The sequence below is a fragment of the Coloeus monedula genome (assembly GCF_965178545.1).
Source record: "Coloeus monedula genome assembly, chromosome: 15".
Classification (NCBI taxonomy): Eukaryota; Metazoa; Chordata; class Aves; order Passeriformes; family Corvidae; genus Coloeus; species Coloeus monedula.
In genome coordinates, this window is record NC_138795.1 from 17,193,003 (window position 1) to 17,218,345 (window position 25,343).

At 64.3% G+C, this 25,343-nt stretch overlaps 1 protein-coding gene across 2 annotated transcripts; it reads right to left on the reverse strand.

Moving 5' to 3' along the window:
* Nucleotides 1-224: 224 nt before the first annotated feature.
* ARAP3 (ArfGAP with RhoGAP domain, ankyrin repeat and PH domain 3) lies at nucleotides 225-19,631 on the reverse strand. Of its 2 annotated transcripts, XM_082291343.1 has the most exons (34): nucleotides 19,504-19,631; nucleotides 16,773-17,876; nucleotides 16,134-16,192; nucleotides 15,781-15,854; nucleotides 15,316-15,386; nucleotides 11,519-11,788; nucleotides 11,116-11,185; nucleotides 10,593-10,713; nucleotides 10,223-10,410; nucleotides 9,374-9,480; nucleotides 9,069-9,268; nucleotides 8,833-8,918; nucleotides 8,459-8,641; nucleotides 8,083-8,245; nucleotides 7,657-7,788; nucleotides 7,427-7,583; nucleotides 7,186-7,288; nucleotides 6,784-6,982; nucleotides 6,636-6,699; nucleotides 6,190-6,353; nucleotides 5,834-6,046; nucleotides 5,581-5,686; nucleotides 4,945-5,092; nucleotides 4,712-4,780; nucleotides 4,345-4,419; nucleotides 4,117-4,231; nucleotides 3,830-3,958; nucleotides 3,509-3,642; nucleotides 3,270-3,352; nucleotides 3,022-3,057; nucleotides 2,527-2,590; nucleotides 2,296-2,433; nucleotides 1,966-2,004; nucleotides 225-1,317 (listed from the first exon to the last, which is right to left on the reverse strand). In XM_082291343.1, exons 2-34 carry the CDS (start codon nucleotides 17,834-17,836, stop codon nucleotides 751-753), a joined length of 5,391 nt encoding a protein of 1,796 aa, XP_082147469.1. In that variant the 5' UTR covers nucleotides 17,837-17,876; nucleotides 19,504-19,631; the 3' UTR covers nucleotides 225-750. The 2 variants fall into 2 exon arrangements, with proteins under 2 accessions (XP_082147469.1, XP_082147470.1); XM_082291344.1 differs by lacking the exon at nucleotides 1,966-2,004.
* Between the last annotated feature and the right edge of the window lie 5,712 nt (nucleotides 19,632-25,343).

The following is a 25,343-nucleotide window of genomic DNA, read 5'->3' on the forward strand; positions in this document are numbered from 1 at the left end:
TGAGGATTTTGCCTCAGTTTTGCTCCTCTGATGACACCAGTGCGCTCCAATCCCTTGTGTCCCCCAGCTGGCTGCCTGGCACCCTGATTCCCCCACCTGCCAGAGCCTGGCACCCCTCACCGCCCCTCCTGCAGTGGCCAAGCCCTCCAGGGTACAAATAAACCTTTATTTCTCCCTGCTGGTGGCAGGAGTATGTACAAACATCCTCACCGAGGAGGGGCCGCCCTCCATCGCCAGGACCACGCTCCAGGCACACACGGCCAGCCCTGCTCCTGCTGCTCCCCCTTTCCCCCCAAAATATGCCATGGTGGATGCGAGAAGGGGAGGGGGGATGGCTCGGGTGCCCTTGCCCTGCGGGCCCGGTGCTGGAGAGGGGACACGCTGTGTTCCCCCGTGCTGGCGGGCACCCCAGGCCCCCTGCCTGGCACGGCACTGTGCTGCCCAAGCACGCAGGCACCACATTTCTGCTTTTCTTGCGTCCCTCTGCGCTGGGCTCGATGGCAGATGTGCCACCCATGAGCAAGAGCACGTGTGGCAACAGCCCCAGCCCTCCCACGAGGGGGTACCCTGGCCCAACATCCTGGTCCCCACTTGTCCCTTTGGTTCCCAATCCCAGCCTGGCTCCGGGATGAGGAGGAGGAGGAGGAGGAGGGTGGGGGTTCCATGATGTGGGAGTGTGGGGTACCCATCATCGCTGCCACCGGGCACGACTTGACCCCCAGTCGGTGGCCACCCCTTTGGCACAGCGGGTCACGTCACTGGCTCGCCCGGCCCCGGGGGTTGGCCATCGCTCTTCCTGAGGATGACGCTGCTGAGCTCCTGGATGAGTTTGTCACTGATGGGTGAGGGAGGCTGCAAGCTCCTCTTCCTGGGCAGCTCCAGGGAGGTCTCTGCCGTGGGACTGCTCCCCGGTGTGGCTGCCTGCTCCCAGTCCCTGCCCAGCACCAGGGAAGGTTCCATGTTCCTCTCCAGAGAGGACGTTTTGGTGGGTCTGAGCCCCGGGCTTGGAGCTTTGTTGCTCTCCAGGTTCAAGCCCCTTTCGAGGGACACGGCTTTGGTGACAGAGGGACCCGTCACCCTGTGGGCCGGGCTGGCGGGCAGCGAGGAGCGCAGGGCGGTGGCTGGGGGCTGCTCGGGGAACGGGGACGGCTTCTTGGACCTGTCCACGGGGGGCACGGCCACCAGCTCTGCCAGCAGCCCCTGCCCCAGGTCCAGCGCCGCCAGCTCGGGGAAGTTCCCCACCTCCTCGTAGACAGGATCAGCATCTGCCTCCTTCTCCTGCTGCTCCTCCAGGGAATCCTGGTGGATCTTCATGGGCTGGGGAGGGCAGGGGGTCAGGGTGAGGGATACTGTCCACACAGCTCAGCTGTACCCCTCCATCCCCCCTCACCCTGCCCTCCCTGCGCTGCCCGGGGGTCCTTATCCCTCACCATGGCGCCGATACCTGCAGGGGACCCACCCTCCACCAGGTGCCTGGGCTCAGGCACTGCTGACCTTTCTTCCCCATTGCTGAGGAAGGGGGAGTGTTTTGGTCCCTGCCTGGGCATGGTCCATGCCACCAGCCCAGCACCCCCTGGCAGAGGGTTCTGGGGTGGCACGGGCAGGTGGGTGCCATGCAGAACACAAAGCCAGGTGAGATGAGGTCCAGCCAGGACTTTGTGGAAATAACCTGGTGACAAGGCACACTTGAACCCGTTCCCTCACATTTCATCCACTGATCCCCTACGGGCACCATGTGCCCAGCGGGAGAGGCTCTGGGAACTGGGCTGGACTGGTGTGGTCCTGTTTGCCCACACTGGGACCGTGCAGGGACCCACATCCCCAGGTAGGAAACACGCAGAGCAGCGGGCACCCCCTCGTCGGCCACACAACGTGGGCACATCTCTGAGTGCCCGTGGGGTGCCGCAGTGAGCCCTGGCACAGCGCAAAGCCAGCAGCGGATGCTCCACGCGTGCAGGTACTTACAAAGAACATGGACAAAGTCCTTCGCGTGTGCAGGCGGCGCTAGAAACAGAGGAGACGGACAGGGGTGAGCACGGAGAGCGTGGAGCAGGGCCACGGGGGCCTGGGCAGGCAGGGGAGGGGCAGGGGGGTGCAGGAGCCAGCAGGCACAGAGAGCTGGACATGGACATGGGCACGGACATGGGCACGAGCATGGCACACAGCACACACAGCAAAAACAGCACACACAGCACACACATCAATGCACCAGCCTCTCCAGCCCTGGGGTGGGCACAGGGTCTTGGGATGGGTACAAGGAGCACCAGTGGGCAGGGGGAGCGGCAGGGGCTTTACCAGGGTCTGGTTGGCAGAGAGCATGGTGGCATCAGTGCTGTCCCCGTGCAGGGGCACCAGCGGCATCGTCCCGAATTTCTGCTTGGCGAGGTCGGAGGAGGAGCGTCGGCGCAGCACCACGGGGCGCAGGTCGTCGTGCTGTGCACAGGGACAGGGTGGGGATGGGGGTCATGCCCTGCCAGCCTTGCCCCAGCCCTGCCCGGCTAGGTGGCACAACCAGCCTGCACCCACCTGAGCCTTGAGGATGCTGGTGGTCCAGTCCCACAGCTCAGCCTGCCCCGAGCACACCAGGTACCTGCAGAGGAAACAGCGGAGAAGCTGCCAGGGTGTGGGGACAGTGGGGGCCATGTCCCCTTGTCACCTTGCCTGTGAGCCTGGGGCTCTCAGGTTCATCTACACCCCATGGGGCTGCACCTCTGGAAATCTCTGCATGCCCGAATTGCTGCTTTAGGGCAAGGTGAGAGCTTTTTAGGCACCCAGCATCACCCAGGGGGGCTGGTGTGGGTGGGGAGGCAGGGAGGCTGTGTGCCAGGGACACGGGTGGCCCCTGGAGCCTGGCTGCCACCTTGTGCCAGGGACAGTGTGGCCCCACCCCTCTGCCTCTCAAGTGTCCCAGCTCTGCCCTGACCCCCGGGCCCTGTAGCACTGCCCTGTCCCAGTCCCACTGAGATTTGGGACAGATCTCGACCTCCTGCAGCCCCAGGACAGCAGGGGGAAGGTACTCACAGCTGCTGCTTGTCCAGGGTCAGTGTGAAACCCCACCTGGAAAGGAACACAAGGCTGTGGGGCAGCGCTGCCAAGCTCAGACACAGCCTGGGGACTGTGGGCAGTGGGGCAGGGGCTGAGCTCGCCCCGTGGGCACAGGCTTTGGGTCCAGGTGGAGCCTGGTACGCTGCAGCAGCCGGGTTTGGGTGCCAGGAGCATGGACTGAGGGATTCCTGCCCCAGTGTCACAGCTGGGAAGGTCCCACTTACTGAGCTGGTGGCTTCAGCTTCTTCCTAATGCCCATGTAAACCTTGGCTGCGTCCAGGGGCCACTCACGCTCTGGTTTGGCACTCTGGGAAAGGAGATCCAGCGGGTCAGCCCGGCTTGGTGCCAGCCTCCCTGCCAGGAGGACAGCCAGGACTGTGCCACTGCTGTCCCCAGGCTCCTCCTCCCTGCCTCTCCTCCCACCCTCGGGGCTCGGGTCCATCCCACAGCATCCCCCGGGTACCCTCTTCTCCTTGAGCAGCAGCAGCCTCCGGTCCCGGATGACAAAGTAACGCTCCTGGAACTTGTTCCCCAGCAGCTTGGGGGGCTCCTCGCGGCATTTCAGCAGCCCACACTTGGGGGTCTCACGCTTGGCACCTGCCCAGTGTGGGGAGATGAGGGTCAGCGGGGCTGGCAGGGTGGGATCGCAGGGGGATCCCACTCTGGGTCCTGGGGCTGTGCCCCTGATGGCCGCAGGGCGGTGAGCAGGGCAAGGGGAAGTTCAGGCAGAGCTGTCCCCCTCTGGGGACACCCCGAGGGGCTGGGTCCCTTTGTGTCGCCTTACCCGTGAAGAGACAGCTGCCCTCACCAATGGGCACCTTCCTCACCAGCAGGTACGCGGCGCTGGGCTCCGGGAGCTTGCACCACTGCAAAGCCTGCTCCAGCACCTTCTCCTTGGGGTGCAGGGGCCGCTCTGGGGACACAGGGATGCTCACCACTGTGTCCCCTTCCCTGTGCCAGTTCCTGTCCCCCCTGCCACCACCAGAAAGCCACCCCCCTGTACCCCACACCTCCCCCTCAGCAGCCTGGCCGTGCCAGGAGCATCCCCCCGGGCCATCCCGCCGTGCTCACCCAGCTCCCCGTTCTCCAGCGCCTCGAAGGTCAGCCAGATGTCCAGGCTGGCAGCCACATTGCGCATCTCCAGCACCTGGTTGGTCAGTTCCTCTGCTGTCATCGAGGGGGACACCTGGGGCCGGACACACGGGGAGCTGCGGTGGGTGGTGCGGGATGGGTCCCAGGGACGCCGGGAGCCTGCGTCCCTCCTCACTCCTGCTGGCACAGCCCTGCTTTGGGACTCACCTTCAGGGTGACGCAGCAGTCGGGCACCTTCTGCTCCAGGTAAACCTCGATGATAAGGTCCCCTGCCTGGGAGAGCTGCGGGGACAGTGGGTGGCGTTGGTGCAATGCTGGCGTGGGTGCTGAGCACATCCCATCTTCCCAGCGGCTGGAGGTGGTGTCCCGAGAAGCTGGGGCTGCTTCTCCCCTGGGCAGGAGCCTCAAGGTGATGGGCACAGGGGAGATAAGAGGGGGAAGGTCCTTTCCCAAATGTGGACATGGGACAGTGAGGACTCGGGGTGGGCAGCTGGGAGTGTCCCCATCCTCCAGCCAGTCCCCCCAGCCCAGGGGTCCCTGATGTGGTGGGGGCCAGCAAGCACAGCCCCAGTACCTGGGTGTCCTTCCAGGTGGTGATCAGGCTGTTCTCCAGATCCATCTGGGATACCTGATCCTCATCAATCTGCCAGAGGAAGGGTGCACAGGATCAGCGGGGAGCAGGATACGGCTTGAGGACACAGGGCTGGGATGGAGGGACGCAGGGGGAAGCAGAGGAGGGCAGCGTGGGGGCATCCAAGAGGGTCTGGATCAGACCCAGCGTGGAGGGGGTTGCAGGCCCCTGCTCACATTGAAGATGCTGACGTAGTTGTCGATGAGATCTTCCATCACCTTGACCTCGTGCTCCCCTTTGCCGTCGGTCTGGAAGAGGCTGGGCGCGAAGAGCAGCGACAGGTTCTTGGTGCTCATCTGGTTGAGGTCTGCGCATTTCTGCACCCTGGCACGAGGAGCACAGAGGTGAGGGGCTGGTCCCCCTCACGGTGGGGTTTCAGCCCCAGCTGCCCTCCTCTGCCTCATACAAACTCCCCTGAGAAACAGCCCGGAGGTCCCCAGCCCCCCAGCAGTGGGAACTTCAAACTGGGCAGATCCTGTTTTGAGAACTTCCCGCTGCCATCAGACCAGACAACAGCGCTACCTCAAACTCCGACTCAGGGATGGGAATCGAGTGTTTTCCGTCTTTTTGGGGCACTGGGCGACATTTACATCCTACAGGGTGGTGTCCCCTAGTCCCAAACCTCCTGCCACTCCCCCTTGCTGCAGGATGACATTGGGAATGTTCAAGGCGTCCCAGACATGTTCCAGCACCAGCTGTGGGGCTGGGGGAGCAGGGCACAGGCATGGGGCCCTCCCTGTCTCTTAGGGATAGGAGCCAGCATTCCCTGGGCAGCAGGGAGACCCCACAATGCTGGGGAGGTCCCCACTGACCGGTAGAGGTGCCCGATGAGCGCAGCCAGAGTCTTGTGGTTGAGGCGAGGCAGGCGATGGATGAGCTCCTTGTACCGCTCCAAGCGCTGCGGCTTCGAGGGGATTTCTGGAGAGAGGAAAACCAGATCCCAGATCTGCCTGAACCCAGCAGATCCAGAAGTGACACGGCACCAAGGCTGGCACCAGGATCCCATCCAGAGGGACACTGGCCCCAGTGAACCCAGTGTGGAGCAGGGCTGGGTGAAGGAGGTACCTGCGGCCTCCTTCCACTGCGGGTGCAGCTCCAGGGTGAAGATGGGATCTTCCAGCTCCCGGAAGAACCTTTTCAGCACATCAGTGACGTCCTCGATGAAGTTGTCGCTGATGCGCAGCTTGACGTTGCGGGCATCCCGCCGGAACTCCTCCATCAGTACCTTGATCCGGGACTTGGCGCCGTTCTTGCGGTAAATCCCCTCGTGCCGCAGCCCTGGGACAGGGACATGGGGTCACAGGGGCCCGATCCTGCTCAGAGAATCCCTCATGGAGCTGGTGGCCCCAGAGTGGTGCCTCCTGCCGGGATCCATCGGCCATCCCAAGGTGTCGGAGAGTGCTGGGGCGTGCTGGGCTCACCGTACTGGGTGATGAAGGCGATGCAGGAGTCCACGATGATGGGGATGTCCCCCCGGCTCAGCTGCTGGTCCCTCAGAGCGTTGCCCCGGCCCCCCGCCGATGCCTGGATGTCACTGTACCACGCTGCCGAGTCCGCCCGCGACAAGCCCTGCAGGTAAAACGTCCTGAGAACAACAAGGGCAGAAAAGAGGGAATGAGGGTGGTCACAGGGCCAGGTTATCCCCTCCTGCCTGTGACAGGGAGCGAGGACCAGCCAGGCTGAGCTGAGGGACACCCTGCCCCATCAAAACACCTCTGCAAGCCCCTCGGTCACAGCCCTGCTGTCCCAGTGACATCCCCACCGTGGATTTGGGATCAGCATCGGCCCGTCCGTAAGTGCCTTTGCCCTGGGCAGCATGCCGAGGTTGCTCGGCTCATTCCCCATCATCCCCATGGCCAGGACTCACCTCCCCATCTCCACCAGGACCAGCAGCTCCTTCTTCTCCGGGGTGTCCGTGGCAGGAACCAGACCTGCATTGGGGCGAGAAGCTGAGGGGTCAGAGGCACGCACGGCCACCCCACGGTGCCTGTCCCGGGCTGTGACACGGCACTCACTGAGCTCCTGCAGCCGCCGCAGGTTGATGCTGTCCTCGGCCCCGTCCTCCTCGGCGGGGCAGATAAAGAGGTGGCCCTTCTGCAGGATGAAGAAGGCCTGCTGCCAGCGCTCAGGGTTCAGCATGCACTTGTAGCGCAGCTGGCCCACGCGCTGGAACTCGTAGCCCAGCAGACAGTGGCAGCTCACGGGGGTGAACCACTGTGGGATGGAACAGGAGACGAGCGGGGTGAAGACAGGGCTCCACCCCCGAGGGCTGGCCCCCACGAGGATGGGGGCAGGTCACCAGGGAGCATCGGAGCCCCTGGAAAGGGAGGAGGGTGAAGAGCACGGGGAGCTGGGAGGGATCACACAGGGACAGAGCCTGGGGACACACCATGTGTCCAGCGCTGGCGCTGGCTCACCTTGCCGATGGCGCTGGCCCAGGCTTGCAGCGTTTCGGGCCCATCCGTTCCCAGATGCTGCACTTTTTCCCCAGTGAGGAAGAGCTCGAGGGTGAAGCGAAACCTGCAGAGGACAAACCAGCCCGTGAGGGTGACCCTGCCCCCAGAGCCAGAGCAGCCACTGCACCAAGCAGGGAGCCCGGCCCTGCTGTCTGTGTGCCCCAGGCCCTCTGGGCATGGCTGCGGGCACGGCTGGGGGTACCTTTCAGTGGGGCCGGGGCTGGTGAGCACCTGGTGGGCTCTGCTGACCCCCAGGGAGATGAGATCCCCGCTGTCAATGTGGCCCAGGGGCTCAGTGCATTTCTCGGTCTCGAAGAAGAGCAGGGCTTTCTCCAGGGAGCACCACGTGCGCTGGAAGTCTGTGGGGATGGGGGCTCAGTGGCACTGGGGTGGGCACCCCGCTGGCTGCCCTCCTGCACTGCCCACACTCACCCTCTTTGCTCTTCCTGGCCCCTGGGAGCTTCATGGGGGCCGTGGCCCGGTACAGGTACCCGCTGTGTGTCACTGGCTGCGTGATCTCGTTGTAGACGCCCTCTGGACCCGGGTCCCGCGTGCGGGGGCTCCCTGTGGGACACAGCACTGAGAGGGGGTGGGATCAGGCACCCACCAAACTGTGGGTACCAGAGGGAGATCCCACCCATGCAGGTGTGGGCACTGGGGTGTGCAGGCACGGGGTTCCCCGAAAAGGGACTCCAGAGGAACCCCATGCCTTGCCCCCTCCTAAAACAGGGCGGGTCCCCCAGGGAGCCACGAGACCTGAGACCCTGACTGTCGCCAGCCTTGGGGCACGCTAGGAGGGGCAGGGCAAAGAGGAAGTTCCTCCACCACAGCCAGGTGGGGCTCGAGGGTCCTTGTTACCTGAAAGGTTCCTGGGCCTTTTGCTCTCTGGTCCCCACCAGAGGTCGGCCCCTGGGGCCACCTCGCTGGCAGCAGGATCAGCAGCCAGAGCAGCCTCCGAGGACGAGAAGAACTGCAGGATGGTCTTGAGCAGGGCTGGTCCTGCCACCGCAGTGCACAGTGCCTGGGGTGCAACAGGCGCCTTTAAGGGACCACGTCCTGGCTCGTGGAGACCCCAGCTCGCTCCTGGGGCTGCTCCGAGGCAGCCAAACCAGGGCACAACCTCCCAAAATGTGCCTGGCACAAGGGAGTGAGCACACACAGCCAGGCAGGAGGTGGCTGGCACCTCAGACCACGAGCTCTGGGGTGGCTCCCAGCACCTCGAGGTGTCCCCTACCTGGAGCACCTCCTCCTGAGTGGCGTAGTGGGGGTGGGGCAGGCGGTACCGTCCCTCTCGGTACTTGCGGGCGATGAAGTCCCGTCTCTGCTCGGCGCTGCTGTCCGGGGTGATGGCCTCGGTGGCGGGGAGCCGAGCAGCCCAGAACCGGTTGGCTCGGTCATTTCCCAGCACGATGAAAAGCTGTGGGAGAGTCCCATGGTCATGGTGAGCCCCAGGGCCAGCGGGAGGAGCAGGATTCCCGGTGTTCCTGCATCCCAAGAGAGGCCGTGGGGCTGCTGCCCTGGCACAGGAGCAGCCTGGCCCCCGAGCACACCATGGCCTGCCCCGAGTGCCTCACCTGCACGATTTCACTGCACCCCCGAGTGCCTCACCTGCACAATTTCATTGGACCAAACGCTGGTGTCCAGCTTCAGGCTTTGCACCTTGGAAATGTTAGAGCCCAGGCTGCGGTGCTGCCCTGCAGGGAGCAGGAGAGTCAGCACCCCCCGATCCTGCTGGGGAACTGGCACCCAAGGTGTGCCCACACCCCAGCCAGCACCCTGCCTGCCCAGGCTGGCCCAGCCCACTCCCCCCAGGATACCCTTGTGCCCGCTGGGAGTTGTCCCACCTGCACACTGCTTGCAGATGACCACGCACAGGTTGATGGATGCCCAGTCGGGACTCGGAGCCCAGCAGTCGGCGCAGTATTTGTTGGCTTTGTTGGACCAGATCTTCTCTGCCACCTCGTAGTCGTAGAGCATCTCAGCGATGGCCTCCTGCAGCGCTTCCATCCATTCCCGCTTCTCCCGCTCCGACTCCGCCACGAAGCTGGGAGCACCAGCACAGCCGCACCTCAGAGGACGGCAGCAACCAGCCCCCAGGCCCAGCTCCCGGCCGCTCCTCCCTCCTCATCCCCCTTGGGCGCCGGGGTACCTGAACGTTTTGGAGGGGGTGATGAGCTCGAAGCTGCGGCTCTTGGCCTCGCGGATGGTGGAGCCGCGCATCTCGATGAAGCACACGGCGATGCCCATTTTGAAGAACTGCAGTTCAGAGTGACGGCGGGGTCGGTTCTGCTGCTCTGAACACAGCACCCCGCGCATGCCTGTGGTGGTGGGGCTGCAGCCACCCCCAGCACCCCACCCCTGCCACTCTCTCAGCCACCTCTCATCTGACATAAAGCACCCTGCAATTAAATTATGCCTTCCAATGGAAGGCAAGTTCTGCCCGCAACTCCCGAAATGTGGCTATCCAGGTCCCTTTCTTTTGGGGATCCAAGCCAGGGACACTCAGAAAACAAATATCAACCTGAGCCAACACATCAGAGCTGATGCTGTGTGGTGCCCAGCAGGCAACCTGGAAATGAGGTGATGGAAATAAAAACAGGGGTGCTAAGAGTATTCAGCAGGAAGGGAGTGGAGCAGCAGCAGCGGGGGAGGTGGCAGTGCCCTGCTGTCACCGCGAGTCGCCCTCGCAGCAGGCTGTGTTTGCTGCTGATTCCATGGCCATTGATCCAGCTGCCCTGGGATGGATTGGGATGTTTGGTGTGACCAAGAGCAAAATGCCTGGTGGACACGGTGATAATTTGGTGACAGTGAAGAGATTGGGAGGGGTGTCCACTCCTGGCACCCATCACTGCTGCCCTGGGAAGGATCTCCAGCTTCCTGCTCTGCCATTCCCTTTTTCCTGCCCACCCTTTTCCTCCCTGCTCTCCCTTTGGCACCAGCCCTGGTTCAGCTCCCTCCATCCCTCTCATCCCATCCGGGCCCTGCTGTGGCCACGAACCTGCTCACTCTTGTACAGCCACATCTCAGGCAGGCTCAGGGCTGCGAAAACCTTGGACTTCTGGCCCTTCAGCTCCAGGGTTCCTGACTTCTGGCAGTGGGCGGTGTTGGCAGGCCGGGGCCGGGACCCCACCAGGCGCTGCTCCATCACCTTCTTCTGCAGCGTGGAGCACCACTCATTCCTCTGGGCTGGGGACCAGGCAGGAGGGAGCGGGGCTGAGCCCTTCCCAAGAGCCCTGGCATGGAGCAGAGCACCCAGAAGGCAGGCAGGGGATGTTTTGGGGCTGGAGTGAGCGCAGTCTGTGGCTGGAGAATGGAGGCAGGGCTGGGTTCCTCGGGGCTGGTGGGCCCTGGCCCAGGTTTTCACTCACCCTCGTTCTCGGCGCGGAAGACAAAGATCCGATGGCTGGTGATGACCTGGAACTTGTTGTCCTTGGTGGAACGAGCCATCTCGATCACAGACAGCGGGATCACTCCCTTGGGATAGGGCTCCTGGAACGAGCCCCAGGCAGGGTTACCCCCTTTGCCCTTCCCACAGGGCACCTCCACGACCTGGCCCATCCTCCACATCCCCCGGGTGCTGCCTCACAGCACAGCCTGCGGGCACCAGCAGCCAGGTGGGAGCTGGGGATTCAGGAAGGGGTGGATCCATGGCTGGGACCCCATTTCCAGCAGGACCCCCCCTTTCCTGCTCCCTGTTGGCAGAGGGACCCTTGCTATCCCGGGCTCCCTATGGCTGAGGCTGTGGTGGGAGCCTTCCAGGGTCATGGCTGCTCCACTCCAGCACTGCTGGCTCCTTCCAGGAGGCCAAGGGGAGGCAAAGGGGATGTGGCAGCTCCCCAGGTGGTATCGAGGTGCAGCCTCCCCACCCTGCCCCGCCCTGCCCCTTGGTACCTTCTCACTGCTGAAGTACATCAGGTTCTTCCCGTCGAAACGGACGTAGCGCCTCTGGAAGACATAGTTCCTGTTGGGATGGCAGAGAAACAGTTGGGAAGGGGATGATTCCCCCTCACAGATCCCTCCTCAGCCCAGGCATGGCTGCACAGAGAGCCTTGCAGCACAGCTGGGGTACCCAAGGCGTTCCTCCTCCGAGGGGAGCACAGTGACCAGTGCAGCCACCTCACCAGCCTCGCCCAAGGGGGCTCTGCCTATGGGGGCTGCCCCATGCTTGGAAGTGCTCCAGGCCAGCTGCATGGGGCTTGGACCAATCTGGGATAGTGGAAGGGGGTGGAATGAGATGACTTTAAGGTCCCTCCCACCCCACAGCCTCCTGTGATTCCACGCCTGCCCCACGTACCCCTGTGGGGACAGCTTGTCCAGCCAACCGCTGAGCATGGTGGGCCGGGGCTCGGACAGCGACGTGAAGCTGGCGTACGGGGAGATGGTGAGGTCATCCAGCACCTCGTCGGGGTACAGGTGGGCTGGCAGGCTGAACGGGGCGCCCTCGGCGCGCGGGGCCTCCACGGTGGAATATCCCTCGGTGTCGTTGTGGGCGATGCGCTCGATCAGCCGGCTCCGGCTCTCCTCGTCCTCGCTCCGGCCCTCGCTGCTGCACTCGCTGCTCGTCCTGTGGCAAAAGGGGCTGTGAGGGAGCTGGGCAGCACAGCAGGGTCCTGGTCAATCCCACCCCATCTGGGGACAGCTCCTGGTCCCATCCTGACCTGCTTGGGGCACCCAGGGATGTGGGGGTTTGCATCTCTGTGAGCAGGGCGGGCTCAGTGCTCAGGAGCCCCATGGCCACCAGCAGCCCAAGGCTCAGCCAGTCCTATGTGATGGCCCAAATGCTGGGGCTTCCCTGCTTTAGGGAGTGTCACCACCACACGTCTCCAAACGCCTGGCAACACCTCCTTCCCCTCTTCACAGGCAGCAAAAGGAAGCCAGGCAGCTTCCCACTCCCATGTCCCGCTCCCTGCTCCACAGCCACGCATCTGCCCCTCCTCAGGGCTCTCAGCCTGACCTCTCCCTTCGCCCCTCCAGCATTCCCGGCACCGTGCAGCTCCTTCTGCCACAACACCTTTGTGCCTGCTCTTGTGTCCAGCCAAAATGTGGGGCTGGCGGGGCTCCTGCATCCATCTCCTTTCCTTGGGAAGTGATGCTAAACCCCCAGCTGGGCCTGCTGAGGCTCTCCACCCACAACAATAAAAGGAAATTATAAAAATAAACTGCCTGCCCCTTCCCATCAGCCCTCTCAGCCAGGCGTTTTTGTTTCCCTGGAAAGGAAATGTGCTGGAAAATGTCTGACAGGCCCAGGAGCTCACAGGGGACCTGCCCAGGTGCAGCGGTGAGGGGCAGGAAGACAGTGGTGGCAGCTGGGACAACCCAGCACCCACGGGAGAGCTTCCACGCCACATTCCACAGCGGAATCCAGCACCAGGGGGAAGAGAAGGCTCCAAGAAAGGCAACGGGGGTGATCCAAGACCTGCCCCAGCTTCTGTCTGAGGAGCACCTGAGCAAACCAGGCACCTCCAGGGGACAGGGGGAGTGATGGGCGCAGGGTCATGAGGAATCTCCTGGCCCCCCCTGCTGCAGCCGCAGGAGCTGGGTGACATCAGGCAAAGCCAGCAGGAGCAAGGTGCAGAACCACATGGGAAAGGAGGGGCAGCGCTGCGGGGATCCTCCTCGGAGATGGAGACATTTTTGGAGAAGAAACCCACAGAGTGTGAGGAACTGCCCCCAGTGCAAGTCCGTGAGAAGCTTCAGGACCAGGAGGGGGACCCCAAACACCTCCCCTGATAAATTCTCCCAACACCTGTTTTTGGGCACTGCCTCATCCTAGGACAGGCCCTGGACAGGCACCTTCTGAGGCCATCGGACATCAGATGTCCGTGGTCCCCGTGGGACAGGAGCAAGCCCTAAATCTGCCTGGGAAGATGCTGGGCTGGAGCCATCCCAGCTTGGGGTCTGCTCCTGAGAAATGGGGTGGTGGATGGGGCTGAGGAGGGGATGGAGAGGGAAAAGACCTGGTTGGCTCCAGGAAAGACCAGAAATGGCCTTGGGTGGCTGCGAGGCTCAGAGCACAAGGAAAATTGCTGTTGAATTCACACAGCAGAGCCTTGGCAGGGTGACTCATCTGGCTGGAGTCCCAGCCTGGTCTCCAGATGCTTCAGGAGGGACTGGACAGGGAATGGTGTGGCTGGAGGACTCTGTGAGTCACAGGCAGACAGCGGCCCTGAGTGCCACGGCTGAGTGGGAGGCAGACCCACGGAATGGGTCAGGGCAAGAGGAAAACGGGAAAAAATCCATGACAGCCCCTTCCTGAGCCGTGACTTATGGTCAATGAAAGCACAAAGAACTGGAGCATCTGACAGGGACAAGCAAAGGCCACAGTGCCTGGTGAGTCTGACCCAGTCCCCTGAGCTCTGTGGGTGGCACGGCCACCGCTGTGCCCCGTCCCTGTCCTGCTGAGACCCATGGCTGGAGCAGGGCACCAGCGCTTCAGGGGGCTGAGCGTCACCAGCGTGGAGGAAGGTGCTCAGACTCAGAGCAGGTCAATCCCACCCTACGCTCCTGCTGCACCCTCAGAGACCCAGCTCCCAGTTCTCAGGGAATTTTGCATTCCTCTTCCTCTTTGTGAAGATATTTTCTTGCTGGTGAGGCGGCTCTGCCCACCCCTCACACTGACACTGCCCACACCCCAAGCCAGGGAGCGGCGTGGGGCAGACAGAGCTCCCCCAGAGCAGGGCAAGAGGAGCTCCCACAGGTAGGAAAAGGGGCAGAAGGGCCTCTCTGAAGTTTGGGACTGGGAATTGGTGGGCTGCAGAGGATGCCTGCTCATTCCCAGTGCCACAAGGATGAGGACTGGCTGAGCTGGAGAAACACCAGCGCTGCAGGGGAGGATCAGGAGGTCACACAGAGGGAGCAAGGCTGGGGCCAGGGCTGGCCTGCAGCCCCTCAGCAGCTGAGCAGGATCCTGCAGCTCCACTCCAGGGAATCGTGGTGGGACCAGTGGGGCTGGGTGTGGGAGGAAAGCGCTGGAGCAGCTGCATGGAGTCTGTGAGCACAGTGCAAAAGGTCTTTGAAGGCTTTTCTGTCTCCTGTTCCACTCTCCACAGCCTGAACACGTTAGTGCTTGTGCTGGGAGGAAAAACCAGGGAGCTGCTGCCCCTGGCACTGCTGATGGTCACATCCTGCTCTTCTCAGCAAGGCCAGGCTGCAAAATCTCACAGCTGCAAGTGCCCGGCCAATTCCCTTGGGATGCTCAGGATCCCAGCTCCCTGGAAGCCTCTGGATGCAGGCTGTGACCCACAGGTCAGCACCCAGCTCCTCTCTGAGCTGATTCGGAGGCTCCGCAGGAGATCGCAGCATTTCTGTTTACAGAGCTCCTGTTCTCAGGGATCTGCAGCTCCCCAGCTGTGGCTGTGACCTGTGCCACTGGATCAGGTGCCACACACCCAGAGCAGGACGGGGGCTGGACCCACACTGGGGCAGAAAGGTGAGGCCAGAAAGGCTGGGCATGCACTGGCCAGCAAGGCCACGGCCAGAGCTGAAGGCCACAGAGCTGCAGCTCACCTCCTCCTCTCTAAGCAACACAGGAAAAGGAACCCTCCCCATCCGAAATGGGAAGAGCAGCTTTCCTTCCTCTTTCTGAGATGCTATCAGGAGTTATGGAAAGTACATTTCAAAAGCGTTTTAAAGGTGCCCCTCACCATTTCACTGTCCAGCACAGAGGGACTGAGCAGCAGATGCTGATCTGATGCCGCTGGAGCCTTCAGGGATTGCACAACGGCTCATCTGGAGCTTGGAGCCATTGAATTTCTGAGTAATCCCCATCCCCCTTGGTGTTTCCCTGGTCCCAGAGGCGAAATCCAGGCTCCTCTGGGTGTACAGGTGCCCAGTGCCACTGGTGCTGCACCAGCTGTGCACCCAGGACATCTCTTGCCAAGCACTGTCCCCCCTAGGGCCACCCAGCAGCACAGCCCCGTCTCATCTCTGAACCCACCAGCTCTTCTAGAGACTGCTGATCCCATCCCGGACACTCCTGATCAGCTCGGCAGTGAGGAATAAACCCCATCCCCTCTCAGGCTGTCCCCAGGGGTGTCCCCTGTCCCCTGACCCCCAGCCCAGCCCCTGTGACCCAGAGGAGCTGACCCCTACCTGCAGCTTTCTCTTTCCAGCTCCAGCTCGGACACGGCCTCGTAGCTCTGCTCGGAGGAGATGCCAACACCCTGGGAAGAGAGAAGGGTCACATCTCCTGTCCCCTGTGCCCTGTCCCATCCCAGACCCCCTCAGCCTGCCTGGCCCATGGCACAGGGGCACAGAATCACAGAATCTCCTGAGCTGGAAGGGACACATCGAGTCCAGGCCCTGCACAGGCACCCCAACAATCCCCCCCTGGGCACCCCTGGCAGCGCTGTCCAAACGCTCCTGGAGCTCTGGCAGCCTCGGGGCCGGGACCATTCCCTGGGGAGCCTGGGCAGTGCCCAGCACCCTCTGGGGGAAGAGCCTTCCCCAGGCACTGCCGGGCACCGTGACCTCACTCTCTGCAGCTCTCGGCTTTGCAGCCGCTGGGATGCAGAGCGACAGCAGGGGACAGCCACCACCCCCAGAGTGTCCCCTCACCTTTGGCTCCCGGGGTGGGGCCACATGGCTGAAGATGGTCTCGCTGTAGGGGCTGACGGGCGGGTCATTCACCTCTGTGAGTAGAGACGGGGGAGGGAAAGGCATCAGTGGCGCCTGCGGGGAGGGAGAGAGCAGCCAGGGCCCCCCGAGGCCACCACAGTGCACCCCAACACGCAGGGCACCCGACACAGTGACACCTGTGGGCTTGGGCTCTGCCTGGAAGGGGCCAGCCCGGTCCGTGGGCGAGGCAGGAGCAGGGGCAGGAGCGGAGGAAAGGCAGGGTGTGTGGGTGAGCCCCTCTCCCCCTTCCTCGGGGCCGCTGGAGGTCCCTGATGTGCCCCGGGGGCTCTCACCTGGCTTGCCGGTGGGTCTCTGCGGGATGGGGGGCAGGGCTCCGCCGGGCCAGCCGGGACTGCGGGAAAACACGAGAGGGGTTACTGAGGCTGGACTGGGGGTCTGTGGTGTCCCGGCTGGCTGGGCAGGGACTGCTGGACGCTGCTCCCGAGCCCGGCTTTGTCCCCTGGAATGTGCAGCATCCCCTCCCTGCTCCCAGCGGCCTCCTCGCTCTCTTCTCTTCCCAACCCTGGGACTGCCGGGCTGTGTTTTTGGGGCTGCGGGGCATTTCCCATCCCAGCTTTTCCTCCACTCTGCCATCTCCCACCTCGTTCCCAGCAGGAGCCAGCCCTAACCATGCTGGAGACCCCCAGCCCTGCTGCCAGAGGGGCACAGAAAGGGCAGCAGCCTCTCCCTGCATCCAGAAGGAGCCACCGGGGGGCCCAGGGCCATCCCGTCATCTCAGAGGGATCCCAGCTGCCGTTTCCAGAGCTCGGGGAAGGCACGGGGAAGGCGGCGAAAGGGGCTCGTCAGCACCTGGAGGCAGCCAGGGCCAGGCTCTGGGGTAGGTCCCGGGGCTGGGGGGGCTCTCTGGATCCTCATCTGTGCCTGCTCTCCCCCCACTTCGCTCCCAGGGGTGAGGGAAAGCATCGGCTTACTCAGGCTTGTCCTGCGGCTGGCTCTGCTCCTGCGGGGACAGAGCCGGGGGCTGGGGGACACCCTCGCCCCGGGGCCCATCCTCCCCTGCCGGCTCCTCCGCGGGGGCTGGCGGGCACTCGAGTCCTTCGTAGATGACGTTGGACACCATCTCCAGGCGGGCCTGCCCCGAGCCCGGCTGCGCGGCTGCCCGGGGGCACGGCGAGGGCCCTCTCCGGGCTGGGGCGGGCAGGGCAGGGCTGGGCGCAGCGGGACCCTCCGGGGCACTGCCAGGGCTGGGCTCAGCTGCCGGGCCCCTGTGCCTGTGCCGAGGGGGGACACACGGGACGGACGGGGGGCACTTCTCCGATGCCTCCAGGGTTTGTCCATGACTCGGGGACGGCCGCGTCTCCTCCCGAGCGCTGTCCCGCCCTCTCAGCCGGGACGCTATCGCACCCATGGCCGCGGCTGCCCCTGGATTAGCCTGGGCTCCGGGCTCCGGGCTCTCCGAATCCGTGGAGCTCTCCCCTGGCACGAACCCTTCTAGTACCACAAAGGCTGCTGGTGCCCTGTCGCTGCCCGGGCAGTGTGCTGGCACCGTGGAGCGTGCCGGGGGCACGGGCACTGATCCCTGCTCTGGCTTTGAGCGAGGGAAAACCGTCCTCGGCTTGGGAACCGGCTTCACGGCGGGAGGAGCAGGGTCCTTCTCTCCAGGCGGTGCCTGGCTGGGCACGGTGACACGCGGCTGCGTCCCAAAGGCGTCACTAGTCCCTCCCGGCTCTGCTCTCATGGCATCCTTGCCCTCCTGTGGGGCATCCAGGACCTCCGTGCCTCGGGAATGGGTGTCTCCTGCTGCAGGTCTCCCCCGGGATTGGCTCAGCATCCGTGTCTGCTGCGCCAGGTTGAGGATCCTCTTGCGGTGCCCGGTGGCGGTGATGCCGATCTGCTGCAGGTGGTGGCTGTCCAGCGAGGTGGCATCTCCGGCCACGTGGTAGCCGTGCTGCTTGAAGACATCCCGGTACCTCTCCAGGTGGATGGTGGCCAGCCAGTCTGCAATATCCGAGTCAGGGCCGCACGGGGAGCTCATGGCCCTGCGGTGCCTCTGCGACGGATGCTCAGCCCATCATCTGTGCGAGGAGGGGAGAGAGGGGCTGAGGAGGCGGCAGGAAGGGAAACGGGGTGGGTTCAGCTGCCCTGAAGTGCACGGATCCCGCGGGTGGGAGCGCGGGATGTCCCAGAGGTGCCCTCGCCTCGCTGTTGTCCCCACAGCCGCTCACCTCCCAGCTCCAGGAGCCGGCATCCTGTTGTTCCCCAGCCTCAGCCTCTCCGCTGCTCCCCGGGGCTGCCGCAGCCGGATCCTGGTCCGGCTTTGTCGGCGGGGCCGTGAGCCGAGCCCGGGCAGGAACTGAGCGTGCGGGGGCTCACGGGGGAGCGGGCGGCCGGGCAGATGCCGAGCGCTGGGACATGCCGGGCTCCGCGGGGCCGGCCGGGCGGGCCAGAGGCGGCGCAGCCGCGGGGGTGTCCCGGGCAGATAACGGGGGGAGCAGCGGGGCCCCTCCCAGGGGATGAGCTCCTGTGCCGGCCAGCTCGGGGAGGGCTCAGCGGCCGGAAGGGCCAGACCATAATCTCTCTCTCTCACTGCTGGTGAGGGCATGGGAGAGGTCAGCATGACTCACGGGCAGGCAGAGGGGGGACAGCCTCCCACCCAGCCACCCAGCCAGCCAGCCCCGGCCGGGCCGGACCCCCCACTGCCAGCACCGCACATGGGCACAGTGGCACGGCCAGGCTCGTGGGCCACCAGGGACCCTCAGGCCAGCGCAGCCGCGGGACAGAGCCTGCTGAGGGCCTTTTTCCCATGAATCACGCAGCTCCGCACTAAACCATCTGTGCTGACTCTGCTGCCACCGGCTCTTTTTCCAGTTCCTCCATTTCCCTCTATTGTTCGGCGCAGGCTTCCTTCCTGCTGCCTGCACGCCCCCACGCATCCCCTGCCCCCTCCCGCAGGAGCCGCGTCCCAAACCCGGCCGGGGACAGCGGGACTGAGTCCCCATGCCCAGCACGGGCATGTCCGTGCTTCTCCAGCCCCGCCTGCCCAGGCGAGGCGTGCGTGGGTGCCGTGGGGGAGTGCCCTGGGAGGCTGCGGTGTCCCCGCGAGCACGTGGGGGACGCTGTCAGCGAGGAGGAGGGACGGTCACGGCAGGGGCTGGGACATGGGGAGCAGGGCAGGGGGACAGGGCGGCTGCCAGGCTGATGTAGGACCCACGCAAAGGGCAGGGCAGGGCAGGGCAGGGCAGGGCAGGGCAGGGCAGGGCAGGGCAGCGGTGCCCCACAGCGCTGTGGGCTGGGTGTTCGGGCCCCAGGGTTAAAGGGCTGTGCCCACTTCTGCCCAGCAGCTGGCGCCGAAATGGGGCAATTTCCCCCTTTCTCACGCCTGTGTCACCCTAAGGGATCTGCGGCCGGCTTCGCCCTCTGCCTGCCCCGCCTGGGGCTTCTCCAGTGAGGAGAAGGCTCCTGAGACCTTCCCATTCCTGGGCGGGTGGCTCTGAGGTCGTGCCGGGCACCGTGTTGTGGTGTGGCACCGTGGGGCGGTCCAGCCGTGCCCATGGGCAGTGGCACTTCACGGGCATCATCTCTGTGCCTACAAACCCATGCCCAGCTGGCACAGTGACCATCGACTGTCCCACTCCTGCCCCTTCCCCACCGTCCCCAAACCTGTCCCGTCCATCCCCTGCCACCCTCGCGGTGTTCCCTCACCTCTGGCGGTCCGCAGCCCCCCGGGGCCGGCTCCGGCAGAGCAGCACGGTGGCAGCGCCTCGTGGGCTCCGGGGCCACCCCGCTCTGGGCTCCAGGGTGATGCCAAGGCAGTCCCGTGCAGGAACTGCTGCGGGCCCCGCAGCATCCAGCCTGCGCCTCCCACTGCCGGTCCCTCCTCCAGGCCAACCCTCTGGTCCCCATCCCTGTCCCACCCTCTGTCCTGTTCCTTCCCAGGCGTGACGCTGTGCCGGCTGTGCTGTGTCCTGTCCCTCAGCCAGGCTCTGCCTTCCTCCCCCTCACCCCGCATCCTCCTTCTCCCGCCTTCCCAGCTCCCCACCGTGAGCTCGGACCCTCACTGCCGCTGGGGACCAGGCTTCCCCGAGACCCACGCTCTGAGGATCTTCTGCTGACGGAGATGTTTGAAGGGTTCCTTTGGGTGTCTCCACTGGCTGGAGGCAAAAGGAGACATTCCCAGTATCCACCATGGCACGGGACTGGTCGGGGTGCAGGAGCTGGGGCTGAGTTGGGGAAAACAGGCTGAAATATTCGTGCTGCTAAGGGGGCTTGGGAGGGCTGGCACTGGGGTCGGATGGGTGAAATTTTGGGGACACCAAAACCTTTGTGCTGCGGGGATGTGGGAATGCAGCGCCTCATCCCAATTCTGGTGCCCCGTGGGCAGGGGGATGTGGAGGGAGCTGAGGGGCAGGATGACAGCAGGGGCTGGGGTGGAAAGGGGACATCCAGAGGGATTCTCTCCTGCAAGGAGCCCGAGCTTTCCCCACGGACTGCCCCAGCTGCTTTTAGCGCAACACGTCTTGCAAGAGCCCCAGCAGGGCTGGTGGTTGGCCTGGCTCAGCTGTTACCCAACCTCGAGGGTGCCAAAGGCTGATATCTCGCTCCTGATGCTGTGGCTGATAACCTCTCCCTGCCCAGAGCTGAGGACACCCTTGCTCCAACCCAGGCAGGTCCTTCCCCACCCCAACAGTGCCATCGTGGGGGTGCTGTGGGAGGGCCAACCTGTACAAAACTCTGTGTGGGGTTCAGTGGGATAAGGCAGGTTCTCCTCACCACAGGCTGCTCCTGCAAAGCAGAAGCAGAATTCAGCACGTGTCTGGCACGGTTTTACCTTCTTCCCCTTTCCCCACCAGCTGCTCTAGCGGGGAGTGACACATCCCCCGGGCTGGGAACAGCATGGGTGGCCCCATGGACCCCCTTGTGGGTGGGGTGTGGACACAGGGTGCACAGGGATCCTCAGGGTGTGCAGGGACCCTGTGGCCCTGCAGGGCAGACCGTGCCATCGCTCTGCCTCTTAGAGGAAGCTGTTTGGCACTGCTGTTCCTGGGAAGGCTGCTGAGGTCTGTGGTGACAGAGCACAAATGATGTGTCACCACCTCCGTCCTGCTGCGCTGCAGGTGTTGCACAGCGAAGCGCAGTCGGGCGCCCTGCAGCATCTCCACAGACACAATCCCAGGCAGGGCCAGGCTGGAAGGATCCACAGTGGCTCCTCTGGTCCAAACTCCCTGCTCAGACAGAGCACGGGGCACAGGATTGTGTCCAGAGGCTTCTGGAACATCCCCAGCCAGGGACACTGCACAGCCTCTCTGCACAATCTGCTCGGGGCCGGGCCCTGCCCAGGGCAGCAGTTCTGCCTCCTGGCCGGGGCAATTGCTGCGCTCAGGCCCTGCCCGGTGCTCTGGGGCCGCTGCTGGGCCCCGGAGCAGAGCCCGGGCCCTGCCCTGAGCCCTCCCTGCAGCCAGGGACACCCAGGGCTGAGGGCCCCTCTCAGCTGGGGCTCCTCTCGAGGCTGAGCAGCCCCGGCTCCCTCAGCCTGTGCTGGGCACGGAGCTGCTCCAGGCCCTTCCTCAGCTGCGCAGCCTCCGCCGGCCCCGCTCCAGGAGCTCCCTGGCCCTGCTGGGCTGAGGAGCCAGAGCTGGACACGGCACCCCAGAGGTGCCCCCAGGGCTGGGCACAGGGGCAGGATCCCTTCCTGACCTGCTGGCAGTGCTTTTGAGACCCCTCAGGACTTGCTGCTGGGAGCAATGCTCCTCCCTGCTGCCAGGAGGGCAGGGATGGGCTGCAGGGGAGGGAAATGTTGTCCCTGGGCCATCCTCGTGGTGACAAGTCACCGTCCTGGCAGGCTTGATGTGACCAAGGACATGGTCTAGCTCCCACAACCCACATCCTGATGGCTGCTGACAGGGAGGTTTGGTGCAGAAAACCTTCTCCACTGCTCCCTTCTCCCTCCACAGTCACCTCATTCCCAGGTTTGGGGCTCCATTCCCTTGGCTCCCTCTGCTGAGCCCCAGTACCTGGTTCCCAAGGGGAACTGCTCCTTCCCAGAACCCATCCAGGACAGCTCGAGGCATCCCCCAGCCACGGGACCACCCCAGAGCCACAGAGCCGGCACAGGGAGGGGAGCAGGGCACAGCAGGGCACCAGGGCAGGGCACGGGGATGGGATGTTTCCCGAGGGATTCCTGTCAGCCCATGTTTTGCAGAGCAGGTTTCAGAGCCTCTGCCTGATGTCAGTGTCTGCCAACCTGCTGATGGGATCTATATTTATATTTAGACAGCGGCATCCTTGAGCACAGGCCCAGAGCCCTGGCCTGCCGTGGTCCCAGAGCAGGAAGGTCGCGCCTGCTCCCTGGAGGAGGCAGATGGGCAGGATCGGAAAACCCCCCTGGGGCTGGACTGGGCTTTGAGGAGCTGCTGGCAGGGGCTGGAGGAAGCAAACGTCAAAGTGAAGGTTGGATCCTTCCAGCACGAAGGTCTGTATGCTCCTTCCCTTTCCTGGGCAGTAGCCAGGATGACACTGTCCCTCAAGATTCCCATGTCCGTCCATCCATCCCTCCATCCATTTTCCTTCCCTCCCTTCCTTCCTCCTTCTCTTGCCCCCTCCCTCCCTTCCTCTCTCCTTCCATCGATCCATCCATCGATCTATCCATCGATCCATCCCGCCCCTTCCATCAGCTTTTGCTGCCCCCTGGGGCAGTTTTTCCTTTACCTACAGCCCCATCCGCGCAGGCTCCTGCTGGGGGATGTGTGGGGTGACGGTGGGAGCAGCTCTGGGGAGCAGGACAGAGTGAGGGACGCTCAAGGCTCATCCCTAGAGAGGAAATATCCCATTGAGCAGCTGGAAGTGTGGGGTTGGGGCTGAGCCTAGAGGGGGCACGGCAGAGAGCTGAGGCGCCGGGAGGGACTGGGGGAGGAGGGGGAAATGGGAGTCTTGGGAATTTGGCAGAAGCGCTGCTCAGGGCCAGTCCATGAGGCTGCTGGGGGGGCTCCTCGCTGGGATCAGAGTCCTGGGCTGGGTAGCGGGGCCAAAAGCCGCCCAAAACCTATCCGTGAGCTCAGGAGACGCAAATCATGGCATCCGGGGATGGAGTCACATCCTGCCCCAGCAGGGGCACGTCTGACACGGCGTGTGGCCAGGACGGGGCCCGTGCCACGCTCCCGCTGCCCCCCATCCATCAGGAGCGGCTGACATCACCGCCTCCGGGCTAATCTCTCGTCCAGCAGCAGCTTCCCGTTTCCTTTCCAATCTCTGCGCTCGGGGCCGGGCAGGAAAAGCGCCCAGCTGGGCTCTCGTGCGGGGCCGCAGCCCCCGCGTGTCTGGCCCTCGCCCCAAGCGGGTCCTGGGCTACCAAAATCCCGGCGAGGGCCCCCGGGGAGCTCCGAGCCCCCCGCACCCTGCCTGCACCATCCCTCGCTCGGGATGCCGCCGGCGGGTCCTTTTGCTGTTTGTGCCACAGGAAACCCAGGAATGGCACATCGTTCCCAAAGAAATCACCCCACGGTGCCCCTCCAGCTTCACCCCGGATCATACCGGGGGCCAGCAGCTCTCCTACAGCCCAGTGCTGGGCGCGGAGCAGTGACAGGGACACTCCGTGTGCCACCACCCTCCTGGTCACTTCGGGCCGCATCCCGGGCTGAGGTGTCACCCAGCCCGGCACAGCTCCCCTGGGGCTCCCCTGGGGCTCCCGGTGCTCAGGCAGCAGCTCCTCACTCCCACTCAGGGCTGGCTAAAAATAACCCCCCGGCAGAGCCGCAGCCTGGATCCTGCGGAGAAACGTCGGGAATGCGGAGGGATGAGGCTCCTTCCCGCAGGGCTGCGGCTGGCTCCTCACCCCAGCACCCTGCGAGCTCGGGCTGCCAGTGGGCTCTGCCCCATCAGGGCAGCACCCAGGGGTGATTTCCCACTGTTGCCAGCTCTGCCAGCGTGGTTTTGGGGCGATTTGGGGCTGGGATGTGCCTTTTCACGGGTGAAATAATCCCTGCCGCAGGTGCCGCGTCTGCCGGCAGAGGTGGGAGCAGCGTGGGGAGAGGGAGCTCCCCTCACTGCGTGCTGCCAGCTGGGAGCTGCACATCCCCTGTCCTCGTTTTCCACATTTTCCTGGCGGAGGCGGCTTCTGTGCAGCCAGCCCAGCTGCAAAGCCCGGGATCCGGCTGTCCCGACAGCCAGGAGCTGCTGTTCCCTTTCCAGCACCCTGTGTGGGTGTGGGTGTGTGTGGGGTCCCCCCGAGGCAGCACAGGGGACATCCATGACCCAACAGGGTGGCTAAAGGGGGACAGCAAACATCCGTGCCTGAGGCGTTGGGGTGAAGGAAAGCTCCGGGTGTGGGGGAAGCACCCACAGGGCAGCAGCACTCACAGCTCTGCAGGGGGACCAGGGGGGTGAGACTGGGTCAGAGGGACCCCAAAAGCCGCAGTGACATCCCCGTTTGCACTGGCCTTGCACAGATCAGGCTCAAACCCAGCTGGGGACAGAGCCCAGCAGCCAGCGGCAACCTCGGAGAGTGGGGACGAGGAGGGGGTGGAAAATCCCTCATTTGTCAGTGTATTCCCCCGGCAGGGCCTGTCTAGACCAACTTCCCGTTGTCCGGTGGAAGCTGCCCCGTGCCCACACACGCTCACATGGCAGTGCAAAGCCTGGCATCCCTCTGTCCTGTCCCGCTGTGGCCACTTCTGTCCCTGTTGAGGGTCACCCCAGGGTGCTGGGGCTGCAGGGATGGGCCCTCCACTCCCACCCAGATCTGGATGGCTCCGGGTGGGCTCTGTGCCAGCCCCCTCCCCATCCCGTGCCAGCCCAATGCTCTCGCACACACCAACCCCTTTATTGTTGTGCCAGGAACCACGGCAGTGGCAAACACTGGGGGAGTGAGGATGCAGGTGGCCCAAGACCCCATTGCCAGGACAAACCCCAAAAACCACGAGGGGCAGGGGTCCCCAGAGCCAGCTGGGCTAGAGCCAGCCTGCAGAGGTGAGCCTGGTGCTCAGGAGAGGACCTGGGAGAGCTCCCTGAGATGGGGGAGGGAGGGGTCACACTAAGCTTGGAGAGGTGTGGAGGGCTGGAGAGGGTCCAGCCCGACCTCGGGGTTGGCAGAGCTGGACCTCAGGCCAGACAGGGTCAATCCATGCCTTGTGCTGCTGCAAAACCTGGGCAGGACCCTCACAGCCCCCCCACTTTTGGGGTCCCTTCTGGGCCTTTGAGGGTCTTACAGTGGCAGAGCCGCATCCTGGTGCCAGGAAAGCTCCTGCCCACCTCAGCCTGCCCAGGCTCTCCTTGGAACACCCACTGCCAGCCCTGTCTCCTGCGGGGACATCTCCGTGGGCACAGGGGGCACCAGGGTGCCCGTTCTCTGTCCTTCCAGCACCTTCACTTTCCATCCGGTGATGCAGAGCCCACGGGACAGTTCCCCGCTGCCTGGGTAGGGAGTGGGGTCAACGATGAAGGAGTTGGAGAGCAGATGTGACTATTGGGAAGCAGGGAGCCAAATTCCCAGCTGTGCCCCCTGAGTGCCCAGCCTCGGCCATGAGGGGATTCCTCTGTGCAGAGGGGGC